At 36.1% G+C, this 18,909-nt stretch overlaps 1 protein-coding gene across 1 annotated transcript in view; it reads right to left on the minus strand.

Annotated features, from left to right (window-relative positions):
• Positions 1 to 18,909, minus strand: part of SKAP1 (src kinase associated phosphoprotein 1) — a 280,023-nt gene that overhangs the window by 211,576 nt on the left and 49,538 nt on the right. The window contains exon 3 of the mRNA XM_055328928.1: positions 11,195 to 11,220. Coding sequence (XP_055184903.1) covers positions 11,195 to 11,220 — 26 coding nt within the window. The remainder of the gene's footprint in view (positions 1 to 11,194; positions 11,221 to 18,909) is intronic.

An 18,909-nucleotide genomic window follows, 5' to 3' on the forward strand; every position in this document is an offset into this window, starting at 1 on the left:
GAGCCCATGTTGGGTTTGGCACTCAGTGGGGACTCTTCTTGAGATTCTCTCTTCCTCTCCCTCTGCCCCTCCTGCTCATGCTTTCTCTAATAGATAAATCTTTAATATATATACATATAATTACACACGAATATAGTAATTTTATTACTACTGGTTCATCTTGCTCTCTCCTCCCATCTTTTTTGTTCTTTTCTCTCAAATAACAAATTGTAGTAGATTTTAGCACCCACTTCCAGTTCTGAGGCATTCTAAGATCAGTTATACTCCAATTAGTTTATTAACATCTCTCTTGAGAGAAACTGTAAGGCCAATTGTATACATGACCTAGGGGCACCCGGATGGCTCAGTCAGTTGAGTGCTTGACTTTTGATTTTGGCTCAGGTCATGATCTCGGGGTTGTGGGACTAAGCCCCAGGTCCGGCTCTGAGCTTAGCACAGAGTCTGCTTAAGATGCTCTCTCTCCCTCTCCCCCTGCTCCTCCTCTCACTCATGAATTCCCTCTCTCTTTATCAAATAAATAAATAAAATCTTTAAAAAAAAGAACTATGGAATTTACAGGCTAAGGGTAGACATAAAAAAAGTTTTACAGAAGTCCAAAGAGTAAAAATAAAACAACATAAAATAAAGAAAAGATTATGGGTAAAATTTGCAGGCCTGAATACATGAAACAACTTTTAACACCCTAAAGAGGTGAGTTCTCTTTGTGAGTAATACAGCCCCCAATACCACAAAATCTGTAATGATAGACAGTGACAAGATTCAGCCTCCTTGTGCCTACCTCACCTCAAACTGGGATTCCTGTCCATGTACGAAAACAACATGTAACAACAACACCAACAACCAAATCTCTCACTGTCAACAATTCCATTCAATGTTTGGTCTCTTCTGGGACAGAAGTTTCACATGGAAGAGCATTTCTCTATTTCTAAAATTTATTTTTCCTTTTTTATTAGTATATCACTAACACGAGGAAAGTGCACAGATCTTAAGAGAGGATAAGTGGTATTGCATTTTAAGTTTAGGAAATTTCTTATGGACATGAATTATGATCAAGAACTGTTTCAGGCTGGCAAGTTTGTGTAAATACATGTCATCTGATAAGGGTAGGTTCGAAGATTGATTCTGTTACTCTTTGCCTCACAAGAGTCAGCAGTAATTGTAAGCTTCATTTTGATATCATATAAATCCCTCTTGTCCATAACTAAACCATTTCTTTCCTGAATTAGTGATACTCTAGCCATACTGGTAAGCGATAACTATTAAATTTCTGAGAGAAGTATGTGTTGATGGGAAGCACAGTAAAAAGTAATGCTTTATAATTTGAATCAATCATCATATTATTAAGCTTCCAAAAAATCAAACAAATTCACTGGCTTTCAAACCCAAAGACTTAACATATTTACTCACAAAAGGTTTAAGTAGAAAACCAAAAAGCTTTGTATTCAAATTAACCATACATTACACATTTCTCTCAATATTTTGTGTCCAGAACATGAAAAGTCAGTAGAAGGAGAATTTCTGAAGTAGATTAATTCTTATGACAAAATTCTGTTTGGAAACTATACTCCTTACCTGATTTTCTGTATTAATTAGTCCAGGGATAATACTCTCTAGGAAAAATCATTTATTCGGTTTTTTTCCTCAACACAAGTTCCCAGATTAATGAAACTTAAAGCACTCATTTATTTACCAGTTATTTTCTTTGCCATTTACATAAAACATGAACTTTCATGAACTTTTAATTACCACATATGGAAAAAAAAGACCAAGATAAGGTAAAAAGGTATTCTTTGTGGGGCAGCTGGGTGGCTCAGTAGGTTAAGCATCTTCCTTCAGTTCAGGTCATGATCCCAGGGTCTGGAGATGGAGCCCTGCATTGAGCCCCATGGGGAGTCTGTTTCTCCCTCTCCTCCCTACTCATGCTCTCTTGCTATCTCTGTCTCTCTCAAATAAATAAAATATTTTTTAAAAAAGGAAAAGAAAGGCATTCTTTATGGGTGACCATGGGTATTACACGATACTACTTTATCATCTGTTTTTAAATTCTCTTTTAAGTGATAAATCAACTCAATACATCTATATATTGCTGGCCCTCAACCACTAAACAACAATGAATGCAGTCATTTTTTACCATCATCAGGATCTTGCCTATAAATTCATATGTAAAAAACAAATAAGGAGAGATAGAGAAAAAAAAAAAACCTTGAGTAGATATGAAGCTATCAAATCATGATTCTACTGAAAAGGAGCTCACTACTGTGCTAAATGTAGTTTTTTATAAGCTTCTTTTTTGCTCCCAGTTTTACTGAGATATCATTGACATATAAATATTGTATTAGTTTTAGATGCAACATAGGGATCTTAGTATACTGTGTAATGATCACCAAAATAAGTGTACTCAAAATTCACCACCTCACATAGCTACAATTTTCTTTTTCTTATGATGAGAACTTTTAAGTTCTACTTTAGGCAACTTCCACACATACAATACAGTATTGTTAACTATACTAAACTTGTTTATTAGATTTTTTTAAAAGTTAAGCATGCCCAGAGCAAAAATTATATTCATATACCACATAAAAAAATCATATATATTATACCATTACAAGAAGGTATATCATGAAAACTCATCTTCCTTCCCTTCTCTTGGTTCTTCTCTCCCGAGGCAACCATTGTGAGGTTTTTTTTTGGGGGGGGGTGTTATATAAATTTTCTATCTAAATATAACAAATGTCTGTGTTAGTGGTATTTTTTAAACAAATGGTAGCATTTGTCCAGTTCCATATTCTGCCTTTTCCTCCTATTCATTTATCTTTCTGGTTCTTCCATATCAGTACCTATTGCTTTATCTCATTTTTCATTTTAACCAATTTTAGTTAAAAAATCATACATGCACATGGTGAAAATTGAAACAGTACCAAAGGATATATATAATGAAGCTTCTCTCACCCACTCATATAGATATCCTCCTTAGCAGATGTTACCATTGTTAACAGACTCATATGTATCCTTCCAAAAATATTCTGTACATAAATAAAAGCAAGCACATATGCAAGGCCTGTGTATATACACACACAGAAACAAACTGTACACTGTGTGTCTAAATTGCCTTTTCACTTAACAATATGCCTTGGAGAGCTTTACATGTTACACATATATATGTATTATGTTCTTTTAACCTATATGTAGCATTCCATTAAATGAATGTGACATAATTTATTAAACTAGTCCCTAATGCTGGACATTCAGGCTGTTTGGAGTCTTTGCTCTTCCAAACAATACTCGTCCATAATGTATTGTGTAGAGAATACAGAAGCACAGCAGCATATGATCCCAATGATTTCTTCCTTCAACTGCATGAAATTCAGTTCTTTTTCTTGTGCTTCAATACCATTTACTCCAGAATAGGGCATGTAGAAAAAACATAAAAATCTTAGAAAATGTTAACATTGGAAAGAAAAAAGTGAGTCCTTTTACTTAAAAAAAAAAATCTCTTTTTGACGATCATTATAAAACAGTGTATTAGTTTCAAAATATGCGGGTCCACTCTTAAAAAAAAAAAAGATCCAAACAGTAGATGTATAGGAAGTAAAATATTTGAAAAGGTATCAAAATCAGTAATTAACTTCAAAAACAACTTGTGTGTATATCCACTTTCTACAGAGTAATTTGTATAAAATGTAGCAAATAAGGAAAGGGGGAAAGGCCTAAAGGAAGTCAAGTCACAACACCAGCTGTCAAGATTGTTGATGCTAAAAGGTTGGGCTAAAGCCAAACGCAGGAGTATTCATCCTGTGTACATTTCCCGCTATTAAATTCCCAAAAGAAAAAAAAATCCCCCCAAAACATAGAAAACATTCTGGAAGATTTCTTCATAAAAAGTAATATAGGTTAAGATATTCTAGGTTCATAACCAACACTTGTGTTTATAAAATATTAGCATTCCAGGAATAGTGATAGAAAGATATTTAACAATAAATTACAAATATTGTAAATTCAGACTTTTTCTTACAGTTGCAAACACATCATAAATTTGGGCTGTGTTTCTTTGTATAAATCCTACTTACGACTGTGCTAAAACCTTTTGGCATGAATGCAAAGAGTATTTTCATAAATAAAACTTAGTAAAATCACTGTACACTCCATTAATTTAAAAACACTTCTCTTCAACTTCAAAGGGAAACCCTTTTCTCCTTTTTTAGTGCAAAGATTGTGTTTCTTAGCTGCTTTAATGGTTTGCTTCTTGTAGCTGTCATAACTACATGCTCCAAGTATGTGATAGTAAGAGACGAGAAGTTAAATGACATCTATGCTTCGATTCAACATGTCTCAGACATTACAGAGCAACAAGCTCATAAATCTAACCTTTGAAGCGCCTACCAATAAAATTTCTCCACACACATCCTTTACGTGCAAACCTCACAAATATGTACTTGGACTTATACTAGGATTCAGCTGGAATGGATGAATTTTACGTGAGGACATGTGAAATATATATTGTTTAAGTTCTATACATGGATTTACTCACATAGCCCTACTTTGAAACATAAAAATAATACCTGCTAACACTTTAGTAAGTGACTATCAGGTGGCAAGCTCTCTTCATGAGGTCATCATCTCATTATAATTTCTTACAGCTAACAAGAATTGTGAGCAATATTTTGTAGATGAAGAGGTTATGCCACTTGCCATAGCTCATGCAGTTTGTAAGTAGAGGAGTTTGGATTCAAATTCAGGTCTGATGTCAAAATTCATGCTCTTTCCATCACAAAATATTAAACTTGAAATTTTTTTAAAAGCTAACTATTCTATGTTTTTTGTGTCTAAAGTACATAAAGTATTTTATGTTTAATGTACTACATCTCATTAACAAATAAAAAATGTCACTTTTTATTAATCTCAATATGTATTTCTTTTTCTTTTATCTGTGCATTATGAAGAATTTTAAATGTATACAAAAGTAGGCAAAATAGTGTAATGAACCCCCACATACACGTCATCCATCTTCAACAAGAGTCAATTTATGATTCATCTTATCTCATATATATCCCCACTCCATTTCTTTCTTCCTCTCCCATATCATTTTGAATATCTATTATTTTAGTGCTCAAAATATTATTCTGACTAATAGATGTCAGATATCTATTAGTTTATCTTTAAATAACACAGTGTACATCTCTCCAAGATAAGGACTCTTTAAAAATATAAAAGCTTAACACCATTGTCACACCTAAAAAATTAACAATAGATTATTTTTTAGTTGAAGTGTAATTGACATCCAAGCTATTAGTTTCAAGGATATATCATTGTGATTGAATATTTATATAATTATGAAATGGATCCTATGATAAGTCTAGTTAGCATCTGTCACCATACAAAGTTATTACAATATTATTGACTATATTCCCTATGCTGTATATGACATCCCCATCACTTATTTATTTTATAACTGGAAGTCTGTACCCTTCACCTATTTCAGCCACTCTGGTAACCAACAGTTTCTTTCCTGTATCTGTGAGTCTCTTTCTGCTTTGTTTGTTCATTTGTTTTGTTTTTAGATTCTACATATAGGTAAAACTATATGGTATTTGTCTTTCTCTGACTCACGTATTTCACTTAGCATGATGCTCTCTAGGCCCATCCATGTTGTCCCAAATGGTAAGATTTCATTCTTTTTAATGGATGAATAATATTCCATTGTATAAATATACCTCATTGTCTTAAATAAACATTCATCCATCAATGGACACTTAGCTTATTTCCATATCTTCCATATTGTAAATAATGCTGCAATGAATATAGAAGTGCATATACCTGTTTGAATTGGTGTTTTTGTTTTCTTTGGATAAACACCCTGAAGCAGAATTGCCAGATCATATGGTAGTTCCATTTTTATTTTCTATTTTTTATTTTTTTTGGTAGTTCCGTTTTTAATTTTTTAGGACCTCCTGTTTTCCATAGTGTCTGCACCAATTTATGTTCCCACCGACAGTTACAAAGGTTCTCTTTTCTGCACATCCTTGCCAACACTTGTTATTTCTTGTCTTTCTGATACTAGCCAATCTGATAGGTGTGATGTGATATCTCATTGCGGCTTTGATTTGTATTTCCCTAATGATGAGTAAATTTGATCATCTTTTCACGTGCCTGTTAGTCATCTTATGTATATTCTTTGGAAAAATGTCTATTAAACACTCTGCCCATTTTTAAATCAGGTTGTTTGGAGGTTTTATGGATATTAAGTTGCATCTTTATATACTTTGGAATTAATACCCTTATCAGATGTATGATTTGCAAATGTCTTCTTTTCAGGAGGCTGCCTTTTCTTTTTGTTGATTGTTTCCTTTGCTGTGCAAAAGCTTTTCAGTAGATTCTTGACATAAAATATTCAGTGTTCACATTTCCAATTCTCTCATAGATACAAGTTTTTATAGTTTATCGGACTCAAGATGAAAATAAGGTCCATTAGTTGATAAGGCAAATAAGGCAATTAGTTGATATGCCTTCTAAATCTTTTAATCTATAGTTAATAAGACTTTATAATAACATTTCTTTTTTCACTTTGCATTACTCATTTTCACCAAACTATATTTTTAGGCATCAATTTACCTGACAAGGGATATAGGTTTGTCATTTCATGAGATTTTAAGATTTACACAGTGGAAAATTTTCATGTTAAAATACACTAAATGATTTTCTCAGAAACTCTCTATACCACTTATAAAAACACTCAAAAAATCTTCAAGCTGGCAAGAAATTTCACTGGCCCATATTTACCACTATCACAAATGTAATATGAGTGACCATTGGACAAAAAATGGCTTTTTTTGACTTTTTGTATGTATTTATATACATAAGATCTCTCTTAAATTTTTATTTAAATATTGTTTAATCTGATTTAGATTCTGGGTCTATGATGAGCAATTTTTCTAATATTCATGATGATGTTTTTCTAGCAATAAATTTTTAATTATAAACATTATGCCTTGTAATTCAAATTTGATTAAACTATAACTGTTGATTATTAATTCATTTTATAAAAAGAGAAACTAAACATAATAAAGTAAATCAGCTGGCTCAATGCCGTAACGTCAGACTGTCATCATATCTAAAAGGTAAAACTAATGTTATTTAACATCTGATCAGCATCATGTTTTGAGTATCCGATTAATGAAATGGTAAAAGCTCCATGGCAAAGATTCCAGTGAATATTTTTTATAATTTTAAGTGAAACGTTAAGTAGAAAAAAAGTTCTTAAAGCAAGCAGGACCTGAATTGTCAAAGGAATCCATGTCTTATTAAAAAATAAAAATAAAAAGCCTTTCTCACATTCTCCAATCATATTTGAGCTCATTAAAAGAACTCTTTCATTTATGTTCCTTCTACATTAAAGTAATAAATTATTTGGGTTGTTTTATTTTCCCCATGTTTCATTCTTTATTAATAAACATCATTCAGGAAGGTGACAGTAGACCGATAAGAAAATTAGGGTGGAAATGTGAGGGAAAGAATTGCCATTAACACTATTGTAAATATGAACTACATTTTCTTAGTGTCCAGGTTCCATGCTAGGACTTAACACATATTACCACTAGTCCTCATAACAGTACTGCAATGAGATGGTAAAATACAGCAATGAAGAGCACTGGCTTTAGAACTATTAATAAGCATGGGGTTTCTTATTAGGGGTGATGAAAATGTCCTGAAACTAGAGAGTGGTGATGAGTGTACAACTCAGTAATATACTAAAAGCCACTGTCTTGTATACTTTAAAAGGATGAACTTAATATTATGTGAATTATATCTTAAAAAAGCTACACCCTTTTAAAAAAAAGTGAATGCTATGGAATCAGTATGACCAAAGTTAGAATCCTTGAGGGGCACAATCTTGAATAATTTTTAATCTCTTTGTGCCTCAGTGCCCATGTCTTCAACTGGGTTTATTAGTGTCTATTTCGTAGGGCTGTTCTGATAATTATTTTTTAATTCTATTTATTTATTCATGAGAGACATACACAGAGAGAGGCAGAGACACTGGCAGAGGGAGAAGCAGGCTCCACGCAGGAAGCCTGATGTGGGACTTGATCCTGGGACTCTAGAATCATGCCCTGACCTAAAGGCAGATGCTCAACTGCTGAGCCACCCACAACATCCCTGTTCTGAGAATTAAATAAGATAGTGCATATAAAGGACTTAGCACAGTATCTGGCAGATCCCCTATTTTATAGATGAGGAAGCTGAGTTTCAGAGCAATTAAGCAACATGCTAAGGTCACATGACCTTCAGCTAAATGGTTTAGGTGGGATTTATACAAGGTGTTAAGCCTCAATGTCCATATTCTTTCTAACATGCCAAGTTTCTTCCCCAGAACAGACAAGACTCTCCCTGACATTATTTAATGGTCACTCCTCCACCATATTAAACCTGGGATTGAATGGAATGATGGATAAGAAAAATTTTATTTGCAGTCTTCTCTATGCCTGGGCAGTCCATTCACCCAAGCATCTTTCTTTAAAGGTTGCCCTTTCAACACCTTGTATCAACTCATAGACTTTTCCATAGCCAGGTGTTTAAATGTAGCTACTCAATAGATTTATAAATAATGGATCTTTTATAATTAAGAACTATTTTCTGGGGTGAGGGGTGGCTCAGTTGGTTAAGTATCTGCCTTTGCCTCAGGTCATGATTCCCAGGGTCCTGGGATTGAGCCCTGAGTTGGGCTCCCTGCTCAGCAGGGAGTCTGCTTCTCACTCTCCCTCTGTCCGTACCCTCCTCCCAGCCCCTCTGCTTGTGTGCTCTTTCTGTCTCAAATAAAATATTTTTTTAAAAAGAGCTATTTTCCTTCCAGGCACCAGACTCTATTTTATTTTTATCCTAAAGAACACAAGTGTGTATTTAGGCATTTGCCTAGAGTTAATCAAATTCATCCCATCATCTTCCTGCATGAGGATCCTGCCACAGATAAAAATGATAAGAAAGTTGGAGGCCATCATTTCTGTCCTTTCTCACTCCCTTCCCAATACTACCTAATCTTCCAGGGCTTTTTAAATTCTTCTGCCAGCTGTTCTTATTTATATATTCCTATACTTTTCATATTCCTAAACTGTCCTTTAGTACCTTACAGAGACTTATTATTGCCCCCACACACCCTGCCAATTTCTTTAAAGCACACAGTCAACTAAGATCTGATCAAAAGAGCAAGGTAAAAGATACTACCCTACTCCCAAAAATGTCTTAGGGGGAAGAGCAAGGCTGAGGGCAAGACACAAGTATGGGTTTTCCAACTTGATCTTTCCTACATTTGCTTCTAAATGAGCAAAGAGTTTCCTACATATATCCAGTCATTGTTGAGAAGCAAATGCAGCTTTCTGTTCTTCAATTGTCCCCTTGGCTGCTCTACCTCTGTCCTCTTTCTGAGAAAGGCTGGGTGGAATTTGCCACAAACCGGAGGATGACTGCAATGCCACTATTACAAGACTCTGGTAAGATCTGCCCTTTGTCTTTGTAGTCCCATACAGTTTCTTGTGTTCAACTCCAAAATTCTCTTCTCTTCTCAATACATTACTATACCATAGCTCTGACACTAATTCTTTATTTCTCCTTTAGGTAATTAATTCTACCTTCACAGTTCACATTCATGTTCTGCCCCCTGTGGATTTTGGTTAACATCTGTTAAACCCTGAACTATATGGGGCCATTGCCTGAATAGCATATTTCACACTTTGCAAAGCAAACTGCTACATTATTACATATAATTCTCTATTCTTAGTCTATGTTTTTAGCCATAAGTGCTTTAGGACAGTGAGATATACAGTAATGCTGCATCGCATTATTTAAAATATTATAAATAGGGATCCCTGGGTGGCGCAGCGGTTTGGCGCCTGCCTTTGGCCCAGGGCGCGATCCTGGAGACCCGGGATCGAGTCCCACGTCGGGTTCCCAGTGCATGGAGCCTGCTTCTTCCTCTGCCTGTGTCTCTGCCTCTCTCTCTCTCCCTCTCTGTGACTATCATAAATAAATAAATAATAAAAAAAATATTATAAATACTGTTGACTAACTTACAAGAGTCAAAAAGCTTTAAACATGTAAGATTTTTATTTCTAGAGTTTGCTTTTAAAGAAAAGCCTAAATCGACTTCAAATACGCTACAAGTTTGATCTAGGAAAATTAAATTTTTCATAAAACTAGTATCATTCCTCACAATTTGAGTTTAAGGTATTACTGCTCACCGAGAATGGATACATTGATAATATTAAGAGAATAGAAGTAGGAAAACTAGAAAGTTTACAATTGATTTTAAAAAGTTTTAGAGCAAAATAGTTCATAAAGCTATTTGTAAGCTGGATCTAGAACTCTTCCTGATTCTCTGAGAAAATAAAAATCCTCCATTCATAATAGGTTAAGAGTTAATATTCAGAATATGTTTCTGATATTCTCAATCAGAGCACTAAAAAGAAAAATATATATATACACTTTAAAGACATCCTTTCGAGTTGAATTTGGAAAAAAATCCAATTTTGAACCTTTTAAAAATAAGTTCTAATGCTCTCCTTTTTTTTTTTTAATTTTGCACACAGCTGTCTGTTGTAGTTTTTAGAATCATGCCAGATGCTGGGTTCATCAAGCAAAAGCAGGAAAACAATGGTTTGAAAGCAATTAGAAGCACCAAGGCTGCAGTGAGGCTCATATTAAAATGTGATAACACTGTTCTAGTGGGAATTTCAACACTACTCCATTTCTGACATTTCTCTGCTGCCAGACAGGCAGGCTGTGTGGAAGAGCACTGTGACCAAGGAGGTAACATACTGGAATTTATTTCTGGAGCAAATGAAGGATTAGCTGAGTTGGAGCCCTCCCAAGGTTTTTATTATGGACTCGGCCACCATTTTATTTGAATGTTAGTGGATCCTGTTGGCATCTGACAAAGCTCAAGGAGTAAAAGCATATTATAGCTTTGGTTCAGTAAAATAATCTAGCACCAATCCACTCAGAAGGCAGATGCATCAGAGCCTCTTGTTGCTAAAAAGCAGGGTGGGGGAGCCCAGCAGGGTGAGGGTTAATTAAACACTCCACTAACTTTCCTTAGAAATGGCTAATACCATTCTGTGTAGAAGCTTATTTAGAAGACGCAGAAGTCAACAATACTATCCACACATTTTTAGTGTAAAACCATAAATGTCCAAAAAGCACTCACCTTGGGGCTGCAAATCCCAATAGTACCTGAAATACAAGGAAAAGAATAAAGATAAATCAAACTTGTATTTCAGTCTTGGTTGGCATATATGGTAGAGACAGCACCTAATCTAAAAGGCTTGCTAAATACTCGTAACTAGCCAAGGCACTACCCACTTTGAGAAAAACCAAAGGCTTGTCCCTGAGATTTGAAAGATTCTCAGTGGCATTTAACTCACTGTAACTTCTTAGACCGTTTTGACCATGTTGCTGGAAACGTCTTACAAGGTTACAGTCATGGTCCAGAGTTTCTCATCAGGATTTCTATAGGCTTTGAGTATGACAGTTCTTTCTTGTGACAACCTGTCCTGTGCATTATGGGATAATCAGCATCACTGGTCCTCAGCACCTAATACCAGTGGCAACCCCAGTTGTTATAACAACCAAAACATCATCTCCCTCCTCCCCCATACACAACTTCAAATACTTCTAGGCCTAAATTCTTAATTTTGCAGGTGAAGCATGAACAACTGACTCAAGGTCACCTAGCATTTTAGTGTCTGTGCCAGGACTGGGGCTCTTGCAGTCCACTGTATCATTCCATCTCCTCTTTTATTTTGGGATATTGGCAAAACTAACAACCCTTCAAGTCTTCAACCTAATGAAATGGCAGTGGCCAAAAGGATCATTTGTAAGTCACTTATTTGGAATGTAAATTGCATTTCCCCCATAGAAACAATGTTATAAAGGATGGCTACCCACAGAAGTCTATTGTACTTTGGATTCCATTACCTCCTACCTTCACAGGAACCTTATATTATTCTATATCGATTTTCTCTTGTATATATGCAACCTCTTCCTCTCAACTTGGCCCTTTCCATCAGTATTTATGCTTGCATAAACATAAAGCAAACTTCTTCACTTCCTTCATATCCCTCTACCTGCTGTCCTCTTTCCCTTCCCATCATAGTGAATTTTTAAAAAGTTTGTCAGTAGTTTTTCTCTGTTGTCTTACCTCCTACTCACTCCTCAACATACTCCATTCTTGCTTATAGGAACCACACATTATTTCCTGCTATGGATATAATTCCATGTCACTAAATAGAATGAATATTTTTCTATCTTCATCTTGACCTCTCAGGAGTGTGAATGTTCATTTGAACACTTCTTTTCCTTGGGAGAGGGTTCAGAGTTTTTAATTAAATTCTCAAAAGAATCCATAACCCCCCTCCCCAAAAGAAAAGATTTTTTTTTAAGGCAATACATAGGTAATAATGAGGTGTATTTTCCAGTACACACATGATTGAAAGAAGGTGAGGCTACTTTAGAGACAAATATCATCCCAGTGAGTATCTAGATTATTTCTTTATAAGATGAAAGTTCAGGAGATGAAGAAGTAGGAGATAAGAGGGAGTATGTTGCCATAATTCAGAGATGCATTTGTGGGAAATTATCAGAGATAAGGAAGGCAGGATGAATTATCAGAGATAAGGAAGAGAAGATGGGGAAACCTCCTGGTTGACTTTTCTTATTCCTTTCTTTTACCAGAACAGTTCTGGGTAGGCAATCAGGTGAAGGAAAATATAAGATACTTAGATGAAAGGGCAGGGAAAGTTCGGGGCAGCTCTGACACCTGCAGTGGAAAGGGAGAGAGAATGAGAGGAGGAAGGGGTGGGAAAGGTAAACTGCAGCAGCTGGGAAGTAGGATGTCCATGTCAATATAAAGGCATATGTAGGCTGAGAGTGCTTATAACTTAAAACAAGTTGTATAATATTAGTGCGACGGGTCAATCTTCCCCAGCAGACGGTGCAGCTTCCCACTGTACATTGGCCACTATGAAGAGTTTTTTCATAAATCTCTTTTTATAAAACACAGCTAATCCAGCAAATTATCAAAGGGGAGAGCAATTTCTATCTTCTCTTGCTGTTTCCCACCCTCTCTTGAGGTCTTGCTTTAGCCCTTGATTCCAATCATTACTCAACCTCCAATTCAATATAAATAGAAGTTAGATGTGGGCCTGTACAAGGGTGTGTGTATGTGTGTGTGTGTGTGTATGTATGTGCATGTGTGTGTACTTCTCCTTCCAAAATGTATTTGATGCAACAGCAGGAACATTGCTACTAATGTTCTCATCTACTCACCCAGAAAAAAAAAAATGGAGCCATGCTTGTAGCAGTTAAAAGGCCAACTCTTGGCAAATTGTTAAGTAGGTGAAACATGTTATTATCTCAGCCTTTTCTTTTGTCCTCTCTTCCCCACAATCCTCACTCCAATGCACACACATATTTCCAGTTCCCTTCTCTATCCACTGTAAAGTGACCCTGGTTTCCTGCTTTCTCTTTTTAGTTAAGATCTTGTAAGTTCACATACACTAAGAATATTGCTTCTGCCAATAGTAGCTGTATCATGAGAAGGCTGATTACAGATAAAGAATTCAACTTAACAGTATTAAATAAAGTAACAGGTCTATCTAGTTGATGCTAAAAAGCAGAATCTGCCTTAATCTTGATGATGCCATAATTAAATATTTCTGTCATTAAAAATCATATAAACTTGACATGAAATGGTATGAAGTGGAACGTTAATTCTCTTCATTTTCAGAAGGTATAAAACAATACTGCTACCCTACCTTTTCCTCTTCTTCTTACTCTACATTTTAACTGTACAACCCTAAAGAAAGTTTGTGTACACACACAAACACGGAGGATACTTCTAAAAGGCAAAGCCAAAAGGTGAGCAATCTCATCCCTCACTGAAGGGTACCATAGATTGTTCTCTGCTGGATACAACACATTTAAAGTCTTGATCTTGTCTCATTAAATATACCCTATGGATGGACTTCATCACATTCTCTGGAAAGATGACCCCACATTAGAGAATTCTACACTCAGGAGGCATTTAGTCAAATCCTGCCCACATCTTCTAATTCTTATCTTTCACTCTGAAAACAATTATCCCTTAGCCAGAGACTCCAACAAGTCTGAAACTAGACATTTTACACCAAAATACAAACACTGCAATAGAATTACACAGAAGAAAAGGCATGTACACACACACACACAGAGTTGTGTTTATCCTAAAGGCCTCTCAGAATTTCATATCAGGCCTGTGCAGATAGATAACAAACACTTCCTTAATCTTCCCTTTGAAGCTTCAGCTTCAATATGAAAAGGAAGCTATCACTCTGCTGCAATATCCATACTCAACATCATCAGGTCCATGCAAATGATATTTGGAACTGGAAAAAGATGAGTACAGAATGAGCAGACAGAAATTGCTGCAACCATATTGATGATTATTGTTTTCACATTCAGTCAAAATAAATCCATCTTCACTTGATCCTTCAAAAATGAAAATGGAAGAATAAAATTTCCTAACATTTCGTTGGCTCTGCAGAATAGAGTCTAGAAAATTTAGAGTTACATTACATGTGAGACAAAGTTCACTATTTATGTTTTTATTTATTTATTTTTAAAGATTTTATTTATTTATGCATGAGAGACAGAGAGAGAAGCAGAGACACAGGCAGAAGGAGAAGCAGGCTCCAAGCAGTGAGCCCGATATGGGACTCAATCCCCAAACTCCAGGATCACGTCCTGAGCCCAAGGCACACCCTCAACCACTGACCTACCCAGGCTCCCACTATTTATGTTTTTAAATTAGAGATGTTTTCCGTGAACTTTAGTTTTGGGAAAGGTAACAACAAAATAAATGAGATTCACCATAGTGAGGGGATCTTGAGGCTATTGTAGCAACAGTAATAGAAAGGACAATAACAATATCAAGATTTCTCAAATAAAAAAAAGATTTCTCAAATATATGGTTGGACATTTTTTTAAACACTTCTCTTATATTAACTCATTCCTCCACACTATGGCCCTGTTATTATGCCCATTTTATAAATAATGAAACCAAGGCATTAAGAAGTAAGATGACTTGCTCATGGTTTACATAGCTAGTAATAAGGCAGACAAGTTTCCAATCCTAGCAACTAGTTCCAGGGTGTACACTCTAATAACAAGTTAAGGAGAAAAATCTTGAAAATACAATCTAACTTAAAAGCACTCAGAAAGATTGATTTTTTTTCTCTCTAAAGACTTTTTACTATTGTAACAGAATTCAGCCACTCAGCAACAAATACGTGTTGAATGTCTTCTATATGACAAGTGCTTTGCCCTGGTGGTTTGGATGAAACGGTGACTATAATACACATTGTCCATCTGCAGATATATTTCAGTATCTTTCAAACTGAAAATAAACTGCTCTAGTTTGCCACTCAAGAGTCACAGAACCCTAGATTCTGCCAAAAGTGAAGCTGTGAATTCTTAATCATTAGATGGGGGGCTGGGGTACGAATCAAACTTTTTTTTTTTTACATAAAAGACCTTTTATTCAAAATACAGGCACTCTTCAATATTTTCCATGCTTATGGAAGTTTTCTCTCATAACCAGCCAATTACAGCTTGTTTTTCAAATGCCCATCATTGGCATTTGCTTGTAAGAAGCATCATTACACTCAACAATATTACCACACAGAAAGCATGTGTACACACTAGGTGATGTTCCACTTGTACTTTTTTTTTGTACATTTTTTTATTGGAGTTCGATTTGCCAACATATAGTATAACACCCAGTGCTCATCCCATCAAGTGGTCCCCTCTTAACCATGGAACCAACCAATGAACATGGTTATTGAGATTAAATTACTCAGGGCAGCCTGGATGGCTCAGCGGTTTAGCGCCGCCTTCAGCCCAGGGTGTGATCCTGGAGACTAGGGATCGAGTCCAACGTTGGGCTCCCTGCATGGAGCCTGCTTCTCTCTCTGCCTGTGTCTCTGACTCTCTCTCTCTGTATCTGTCACGAATAAATAAATAAAATCTTTAAAAAAAAAAGTACTCAGAGCTTTCACCACTCAGTCAGTTAAGATCCTGGCAAAGTAGGTAAGACAAAAAACTGTAACTCTCCTCATATTATTGCAAATATGTAGGAAGGAAAAATAGTTCCATTTCCTGATTATAACTTAAACATTAGCATATTCAGCACTTAACATATGCTAGGTATTGTGCTATGTATATGTTTTATATGTAATATTTTATTTAATCTTCATCACAATCCTATGAGGTCAATACTATTATTATTCCCATTTTATAATTTAGGAAACTGAAACTCAGGAAGTCAACCAACTTGACCCAAACCACATAGTTATTAAATGTCAGAATCCATATTTGTATCTAGGTCTCCTTGGTTCCAGAGGTTGAGCTCTTAAATCCCACATTAACTGCTTTTCTACTGACTGCAACATGGAAAACAAATCTACTATTGTCAGATAGCTTAATATTAGAGAGTAGTTAGATGAGACATCTTTAACTTAGAGTCCACAGTTGAGCTTGATTTATTTATTCATTTATTTATTTATTTATTTATTTATTTATGTATTTATTTATAAGATTTTATTTTCTTATTCATGAGAGCCACAGAGAGAGAGAGGCAGAGACATAGGTAGAAGAAGTAGGCTCCCTGAGGGGATCCCAATGTGGGACTCAACCCCAGGACCCTGGGATCATGACCTGAGCCAAAGGCAGATGCTCAACCACTGAGCCACTCAGGGGCCCCAACACAGTTGAGTTTTACAAGATTCATGAGCTCCTGAAAATTGTGGGTGAAAAGTAAACCATGTTTTCTTTTACCTTGAAGAAGAGTCCATAAACTTCATTAGATTCCCAAATATGTCAGTAAGTCTTTCCCTTCAAAACGATAAGACCCTCTGGGTTAGATGAATAAGGTTGTAATGGCATTATAAAACTAGCTACCCAGAAAGGCCAACATCTGTAATGTTATAAATCTAGAACATCTAGATGAATTATTTTTTTGCAACTGAAGTATTAAACATGTTATTTTACCTGTGACTTATGGAAATTTAAAAAACATCATACATTCTCTGCCTCGTTAAATCACCTGCTAAACAAAATCAAATCTCTTCTTGATGGGGATCCCTGGGTGGCGCAGTGGTTTAGCGCCGGTCTTTGGCCCAGGGCGCGATCCTGGAGACCCGGGATCGAATCCCACATCAGGCTCCCGGTGCATGGAGCCTGCTTCTCCCTCTGCCTGTGTCTCTGCCTCTCTCTCTCTCTCTGTGACTGTCATAAATAAATAAAAAAAAAAAAATTAAAAAAAAATCTCTTCTTGATGACTTACGGATGTAAATTTGAACTTTGGTTTTTGTACCAAAACAGTGATACCTTCTAAATGGATAGGCAGTCTGTACTACTTAATGTCCAGAAATGACTTCTATTTCTCTCTTGACCATCTCTGTTTTGCTGGTAATGACTATCTCCAAAGACTGGAAATAATGAAGTGTTATACTGATATTAGAAACGCAATTCACAGAGTGCCTAGGTGGCTCTGTCCATTAAATGTCTGCCTTCGGCTCAGGTCATAATCCCAGAGTCCTGGGATTGAGCCCCATGCGGGGCTCCTTACTCAGGGGAAGTCTGCTTCTCCCTCTCCCTCTGCCCCTCCCCCTGTTTCTTCTCTCTGTCTCTCTCTCTCTCACTCACTCTCTCTTTCTCAAATAAATAAAATCTTTTAAAAAAAATTGAATTCAAATGGAAACCTGGTTGAGCAGGACTTCAATAATGAGTTGATAACACTAGGAAAACCCCTTGCAATTGAGCTTGATCAGTGCGCCACATGGTTGAGACTGATAAATGCCTAAGGAAATGGCTTTTCTGAACAATGCTTACAGTCTGTACACTGTAGATATTTCCTATAACTTATTTTCTCACTTTGGAAGATTCACTTGATTTCAAATTTTCTTTCTAGTACCAGTGCTCCAACTACTACCTTGCAGAAAGAATGGGCAAGTGGCAAAGGGTAATATGGCCAGTGACACCCAAGAACAGAAATGGGAAAAGAGCACCATCTGGTGGAAATCCCTGGTGGAGGCATCAGAGGCTGGGACTCAGGGGTTGGGGTGCTAGCCTCAGAAACAGGCAGGAATGGGAAGGTCCCTGGAGGAGAGCTGGTGCCCTCCCTAGCCCCTGTACCTTCAATCTATCAAAAGAAAAGGACCTAATATCTGCCTACAAGAAGCTTACAATCTAAACAATGAGATATTTATACATAAACAGACATCAATCTAAGTTAGTAAATAACAAACACTATGGTAACAACAGACAAGCATATAACTCAAGTAACAGAAGGACCTGACATAAGACATTCCTAGGTTCTTTTTTGGGGTGCAATATTTTTGTGGTCTTGAGTCTGTATCCACAAATTTTAGAAACCCACTCTGGAAGGTAACACAATATTCTCCTACTTATGAAATGGTCACAATTAAGCTTTTATTAAATAATAAACAAGCAACGTTATCTAATGTTGACAGTATCAACTTTTTATTTATTTATTTATGAAAGACAGAGAGACCGAGGCAGAGACACAGGCAGAGGGAGAAGCAGGCTCCCTGTGGGGAGCCTGATGCAGGACTCGATCCCAGGACCCTGAGATCACAACCTGAGCCAAAGGCAGACGCTTAACCACTGAGCCACCCAGGTGCCTGATGGTATTGATTTTTTTAGAAGTCTGTTCCCAGACAATAAAAAAGAAATAAGACCTTACTCATCACTGGAGTCTTCCACAACACTTTCAGTACACAAAATTCCTGCTATGGTCAATCCAGCAACCACCCTGGATACCAACAGTAAGAAATCTGGATGCTTTTCTCAATTAGTCAATGA

Source organism: Nyctereutes procyonoides, unplaced genomic scaffold (assembly GCF_905146905.1).
Source record: "Nyctereutes procyonoides isolate TBG_1078 unplaced genomic scaffold, NYPRO_anot_genome, whole genome shotgun sequence".
Lineage (NCBI taxonomy): Eukaryota > Metazoa > Chordata > Mammalia > Carnivora > Canidae > Nyctereutes > Nyctereutes procyonoides.